Source organism: Frankliniella occidentalis, unplaced genomic scaffold (genome assembly GCF_000697945.3).
Source record: "Frankliniella occidentalis isolate FOCC.00 unplaced genomic scaffold, Focc_3.1 Scaffold15, whole genome shotgun sequence".
NCBI classification, from domain to species: domain Eukaryota; kingdom Metazoa; phylum Arthropoda; class Insecta; order Thysanoptera; family Thripidae; genus Frankliniella; species Frankliniella occidentalis.
Window position 1 is genome coordinate 1,825,895 of NW_026267145.1, and position 7,434 is coordinate 1,833,328.

At 50.5% G+C, this 7,434-nt stretch overlaps 1 protein-coding gene across 5 annotated transcripts in view; it reads left to right on the top strand.

The window, feature by feature from the left end:
• The window catches only part of LOC113209007 (hemicentin-2-like), a 211,700-nt gene that overhangs the window by 115,648 nt on the left and 88,618 nt on the right, over positions 1–7,434 (top strand). For all 5 annotated transcript variants that reach the window (XM_052263931.1, XM_052263934.1, XM_052263935.1 and 2 more), the window contains one exon: positions 1,869–2,077. In XM_052263931.1, the coding sequence (XP_052119891.1) occupies positions 1,869–2,077 (209 nt within the window). The remainder of the gene's footprint in view (positions 1–1,868; positions 2,078–7,434) is intronic.

Below are 7,434 nucleotides of genomic sequence, written 5' to 3' on the forward strand. Positions count from 1 at the left end.
CCCGGCCGGCCCCCGGCCAGGCCCAGGCTGGCTCGCCGCAGCTCTCACTCCCCTCTGCCGTGTTGGGTCCCCTGCCGAGCGGAGCCTTCAGAGATGCGATCGTGTGGGATCCTGTGGGATAGTCGTGCCCATCGACTATCCACAGGACCCTTTTCTTTCTGTCTCTATCTGCCTTTAAAAAAAAAAACAGGATTTAAAAAGAAAGTAAAAAAGAGAAATCGAGTTGCGTTTATCAGGTTCTTTTGGGTGTGTTGCTAGTGAGCTGGCACCGCTGGCGGTGCGCAGGGCTGGCAGGGCGGGCAGGGCTTGGGAGTGGCGGGCATGTCTGCCAGCGGCTTTGGTCCAGGGTCAGCGCGGTGCGGCGGTGCGCTGCTGCTCCCAAAGTTCCAGCCCCGGATGAAAGTCTTTGCCGCTCCGGTGTCCCCAACTTCGTAGATTGATCCATCAGTCGCCTTCCCCCCTCCCCCACAGCCAGAGACATGGCTTCCCGAAACCGCATCAATTAAAATTGGAAACGCTCGCCGCGCGAGGAAGTTCCTCTCGGGGCTTTTATTCGGCGGAATGTCGTCCCGAGTGGCGGGGGAGACGCGTCCCGCTGGTGTTGCCGCGGAACAGAGGCTTTGGAGTGACCGTCGCGAAGAGAGTTGCGGCGGGTCGAGGCGCATCAGGACCGGACGGGCTTCCCGCCCACGCTCCCTCAGTCACCCTGGGCGATGCCCGCCCATGAAGGTTTACGGTAACGACTGCTACGCCCCGACTGCTGATCACACCCACATCTCTTACCGCTCGTTTGGGAAAAGGAATTTCTCATATGCGGTTATGGCACATTAGTGCCCTGGCAGGCTTTCGAAAAACCGGTTGGGAATGTGATTTATAAACACGTTTCCCTAATGTTACAAACAATGTGTTTTTCAAACAAGTTGCCAACCATACCATACTCCAAGCTACGCACATTTTTTTTTTCTTTCGATAATATTGCAAGATTTTTTTTTCAAAAGATTCCTATGATTGCTAGGGCCTGGGTCCTGGCAAACAATGTCTTGCTTCCTTTGCTGTCCTTTCCACTTAATATTTGGGCAACACTGTGAGCGAATTCACGAATCCACTCTGGCCGGATGCTGAGGCCGTGTTTTGGAAATTATTCAGATATGAATTGACTGACTGGCGCGTGCTTGCGTCTTACCTCTCGCGCGTTCGCTCCGCGCCCAGAAAAGAGAAGCGATAATGCAATTACTATCATCACCGCTGAATGGCTTTGAGACGCAACACAACAAAATTGGAGGGGTGGGGGCGACTTTGGGCGGGAGTGGATGGGAAGGAAAAAGAGATGGAACGAATTCCTCGCGAAGTGGCCAAGGTGTGCTGATAGAGGAGGGGAAATCGAATATTGAAGGCAGGCCTGTTAAGTATGCGAAGAGGCTCAGGAGGATGAAGGGAGTGGAGGAGCGAGAGAGACAAAGTGATCACTCGAGACGATGACGAGGTGCGAGGGCGGGCGCTACTGCAGTGGGAAGTAGAAAAGCGGGCAAGGGAAGAAAAAAATGGGGTCCAAATGTTACTTAACAAGGATAGCGCGTTGCGTCTTTTGGAACAGGGGCGTCGACTGGCCAGGCGGGTGTCCCGCAGTGAGTCACCACCCCGGCTGCCACCTCAGAGCAGAGCGTCATCATGTTTAGTAGGTGAGGGTAGGAGGTGAAGAAAAGGGGAGGAAAACTGCTGACACTTTGAGAAAATCCGCCGAGCTGTGCGGAAAGTGTTCTCTGCCTTCGGCCGCCGCCTGCGCACGGCTCCCCGCGGCGCGGAGGTGTCGGCGAGGACGCACTTCGCTCGGAGTCCTCGTGCTGATGTCAAGTGCTTGGTGTCCGCAGGTTCGACGTGCGCGGCCGCACCTTCGAGGAGGCCCTCACCTGGTCGGACGCCAAGGCGCTCGGGCCGCGCGCGCACTTCTCGGCCGCGTCGCGCCCCGCCGCGCTCACCGTCGACGGCGTGGTGCTGGACGACGCGGGCGTCTACCGCTGCCGCGCCGACTTCTCCAACTCGGCCACGAGGAACAGCCGGGTCAACCTCACCGTCATAGGTAAGACGAGTCATTCGCTTTTATGGAACCGGCGGTTATGTGTGTCTCCCACCCGGATCGATCGCGCGATAGTCCTGACGGAGTAAAGAAAGATGGAACTCTCGTTTATCCTCAGCAGCCCCCCCCCCTCCACCCTCCGCTCCCCTCCTCCACGCTCTTGCTCTCTGTCAGGATAAACTGATTATGGCTTTACTTACCTTGCAGGTTGCCATAGCAACGGCCAGCTTTTACTCTTTGCCATTTTGTGTCCGATAAAAAAGCGCGGGAGTGGCATCGGCTCGATGAAGTGAAGGCACTCAAAATAAAAGTATCATCCCTGACTAAAATAACCTTAAAACCTCCACCACCCTTTTAAGCCTCTCAGCTTGAACTACGCTTTCACCCCTTTCTACGCTTTCCCGTCTGTCTATCGTGTTTCCACAAAACATACTTTCTCGCGTCATGCACTTTTCGGTTGCTGATGCATCCATGGTGGTTAAATCCCTTATCTCATTGAAGATTTGCTTATACCTGACCGGAAGATAATGTATTGTCAATATTTAATTTTGTGGTACACTGTTGGAAAAAGTCAGAACTTCACAAAGAATTCATTGTGAAAAAAAATTGCCAGAACTATTTGTGAAATCACAACTCTCCGTTGTCAAAAATTGATAACTTCAGAAATCATTACGTTTGGTTCACCACTATTTCCAAGTAAGATAGCAAAATGCACTATTCTTGACTACAAAAAAGTGTTGTGATTTCACGCATTTTTAACAGCAGTGTAAAATATGCATCATAAACAATTTCAGATCCATAAATTTGTCTGAAAGAAAAGCCACAGGTATAGTAATCGTATATTTTAGGTTTTAATTATAGGTTTTACATCCTCCTTCCTAAAACACTGCAGTCAAATCAACACCTGCGTTTAGGGTAGTTCATAATTCACCTCAGTATTCTATGTGATATAAACTACCCCATTGCAGGTGTTGCTCTGAAGAATACAGGGTAATAAAGCTACAAATGTCTCAAAAATACAAGTTATTACTTATTGGTAGTTTTGATTCGATTCAGAGTTCTACCCGTACGCTCACTGTTGGGGCGCCTGTGGCGTAGGCTGACCCGCGGTGCTCACCGGCCAGGCGGGACTGCCCACCTTCAAGCGTTCACTGGGTAAAACTTATTTTCGTGAGAAAAGGTGCTGGAAATCAGAGAAAACTCAGAGAAAATGGAAATGAAAAGTTTGAGGCAACCACGCAAAATCAGAGGAACGTGGTGGACATTTTGAACGAAATCGGTTTACTTTGAATTTTCCGGCCTCACGGTCTCGCCCGAACGGCGCCCGAGTCGTTGCACTGCTGCCACGCCGTGACGGGACTGTACCCATAGAGAAGCGTTGTATCGAAGGAGTAGACTGACTTGTTATACAACTCATCGCGACACTATCACTATTGTACGTGCTGCGGATGTTGATGTCTTCTTTATCATGACGACGGGCGACGGTACACACCCCGCTGTCCCCACGGTCACCGGCTGCCGCTCTCCCACCCCCTCGTGGTGCGTGCATTTGCCGTCCTGCACTGTGAAAAAACAAAAGCCTAACGGTGAAATTCTCCGTGAGCTTTTATTAGAGTGGAATTTAAATCGAGCCGCTCGAAGTCTCGGCCGTATCCCGTATCTCCCACGCCGCGCCCTACCTACCATTGCGGCCGCCCTCCCAGCTGTTTATCTCCCTATCTCTCTGCCCCCATCTTACTCTTTCCACACTCTCCCTTTCCTTCCGTCCTCGCTCTACCTCTCTCTCCCTCTCCCCCCCCCCCCTCCCCCCCCCCCCCCCCCCCCCCCCCCTCCCCCTCTCTCCCCTCTCCCATGCTCTCCCCACACGTAGCGGCGCGTAATTCTAATGCTCCCGCTCTAAATGCATGTGCTGCGCGCCAAGGCCGCAATAACACGGCGTCGCGAAAGAAGGAACGACTCTGCGGCCTCCAGGGGGCGGGGTGGGGCGCAGGGCGCCTCCAGAGAGGTGGTGGGAGGAGGGGGGCGCCCGCAAAGCGCAAAATGAAGACAAGATTCGGAAGAAAATCCCGTAAAACAGCAGAAGCGGCGCGCATAAAGCCGCGCAGTACGGCAGAGTGTTGCGGGATTGAAGGGGGTGCGGGACCGGCGCGGCGCGTACGAGATATCCGGCCGTAAAGCTGATGCAGCGACGAGCACCTGCTGCGCGGGGCGGGGAGGCGCGGGGAGGCGCCGCGGGCGCGCGAGTGCGTGGGAGTGTATCCGTCCAGGTGTGGCTGCCGCGAGCACCCCCCCTCCCACCTCTGGACATAAGTACACACCCACTTCCTAGAACGTCAAGTTGTAGTCCGACTGTCGAAACTTGGTCAAAATTTCGTTCTAATCTTTAGCTTTTCGATGCGCCCTAACCGAGGGGTCGTCAACTCCGATATTCCTTCGTACACGGACTGATATTACTCTAATATTACTCTAATATTACACATATTACTTGATATTCCACAATATTACCCGATATTCCACAATATTACCCAATATTACCCAATATTACCCGATATTACTTGATATTACTCGATATTACTTCACATTAATTGTACATGCCGAGCAACTTAGCACACTTCAGAATAGACCCTATTCGGTCTCGACTCGAAGAGAAGAAAACAGGAATCCCGACCGGAACCAGTTACAAGAAATCACGCTATTTTAACGTTTCAATGGCTCTGGTAGGTAGAAGCACCATCCACAATGTTTCTGATAATTTTTTATGGTAGCTTTGCAAGTTTTCTCGCGAAGATATGGCAGAATAAAGGTACTGGTTCCGGTCGGGGTTCCTGTTTTCTTCTCCCGGAGCCGAGACCGAATAGGGTCTATTGTTTCTGGTGGTGCCGCGGAAGGGTCAAACATTTCTGTTAATATTTAGAAACTGGGCGTGGTGAATCGTAGGACTACTACAGTCATAATGGCTTTTTAAAAAGACCGCCATCCACGCCAGTTGCCGGAACCACCTGCGATACTGCACTAGCCAGCCATGACGACTTGATGGCAACAGCGCTCCGCATTGCTCGCGGCCTCTGTTGTACTTGTTGTCGTGTACGTCTATGCATCTACGAAACGTGTTACCGGTATTTCTATTAAATGGGGAGTGGACTTAAACAGGAACTACATATATACATCGGTCTCACGGCCGCGAACGTCACCGCAGGGACCCAAGACTCTGCGGCCTTCGAGGTGAAGATTGGGCCGAGGAGGGACGCTTTGGGTGGGGTCGCTACCCCTTCTCAGTTCGGCGACAGGGCAAGTTGAACTTGGGGGTAGTTTTTGAACGATATTCCACTTTATCGAGTTAGTACGCAAAATGGTTGGTCCGATCGACATGAAAATTTGAGGGAAGTTCTTTAACAGATCCGCATTGACCCAGCTCTCCATCCCCTCCCAAAGGGGTGCACAGTCACTCGGGGGTAGCTACCCCCTGGGAAGGGGTTGAAGATGTTGACACCGGGTTTCTCGGCATGGATGTGTTCCAAATGGCAAAAGGAATCATTCCTAAAAGTTTCATGCCAAAACTTCAACCCTTAGGTTCCAAAATGGCCGATATTCGAAAAGGGGTTGCACGTTCGTGGGGGTTGTTTGGCCGGGGTTTGTCCAATTCCAAAAAAAAAGACAACACATGTTCCGTGTACAGGGGGTGTCCGCGGAGGATATCACGGTAGTTTTGACCATCCTCAAAACTCACCCCTTCATGGGGGTGGGGGTGAACAGGGCAGGGGGTGGGTTTGAACGACCGCGATTTCGCTAGCGCCTTTCGAAAGAGGACACAAATTTGAGTCGGTACACCAAAAATTTCGACTTTCCGATCATTTTAATTGACAAATTCGGAACCTTTTAGGTCAAATTTTCTACCCCTCTTTACTCTAGGGGCTGCACAGGCCGTATGGGGTGGCGTAAGGGATGTGCACTTCGTGGGATCCAAGACGAACCAATGAGACGTCTACAGGCCAAATCTCGACATTCTAACTCAAAACACTTAGAAAATACGCCGGCTCAAAAAAGTGCGCCGCTAATTTCGAGCGGCAGTGTATTACTTGATATATTACGTAATATTACTTGATATTACGTAATATTACTTGATATTACGTAATATTACTTGATAGTACATGATATTACATAATATTACTTGATATTACTTGATAATACTGACATTACACAATATTACATCAATATTACCGATATTACACATATTACTTGTAATATATATTCCTCCGTACACGGCCGAAGGGAGTTGACGACCCCTCGGCCCTAACGAAAGAGTCCGATCTGCTTTGCTGCTGAACCAAAAGAGTCCGATCTGCTTTCCTGCCAAACCAAAAGAGTTCGATCTGCTTTCGGCGCTCGTCGACCGCTCCGCATAAACTCTATGACATCTCGAAGCTTGTGAGCAAAAGGGTATATGTTTTAGGGTGTACACATTCGTAAAGGACAGGGAGGCTAGTCTTTTTATGTTGCGTATATTCAAAATATACGAGGAGTTATAGCCTTCCAAAGATGCCCGACTTTCCAAGGCAGCAAAGCAGATCGAACTCTATTGGTTCGGCAGTAAAGCAGATCGGACTCTTTTGGTTTGGCAGCCAAACAGATCGAACTCTTCTGGTTCAGCAGCAAAGCAGATCGGACTCTTTCGTTAGGGCGCATCGTTTTAAACCTGTTTGTTAACTCTTCGAAACTAGTAGTGATATGATCCAGACCAGAACAGTTGAACAATCACAAAATATTCGCTGCAATGTCTAGGTTTTGCAAATGTTTAATTTTATGTTTATGTTCCGGTATTATTACAAAAGTTTAAGAATTCTTTGAAAAGCGGTAATCTTCATTTTTTTTATGTCCTCTCTATCTACTGTCTGTCGGACGACAATATGCACTTACCTTTTTTGAAGGTCGGTCTTCTGTACGTTCTCTCACGTTATTTTATCGACAGTCTTTCGACAATCGCTCGACAGCTCCATGTTAGTGGGGGTGACAAATGGCCTCTTTGACTGTGTCACTGTGACAAATTGTAAAAGTAAACTTATAAACCGTGTATGGACTCGTACCAGTGTGGCGCAGGTTCGTGGATTTCTTACCCGAACCCCCTCTCGCCCCTTTTCCCAGAGAGTGTCTCCAACTGAAATATATGCGAGGTGCAACCGCCATCTATTGGAGGGACGGGTTGGGTCGGGAGTGTTTGGGGGGCACGTTCCATTGAGGCTGTAAGGTGAAACTTGCACGACCGTGATCCCATGGGGTGCGAGTGGGGAGGGGGCGAGGGGTGGGGCGGCGGGTCACGACGGCACGCCGGGGGACGTTGCGATATTGTGACTCGGAGGCGGCGG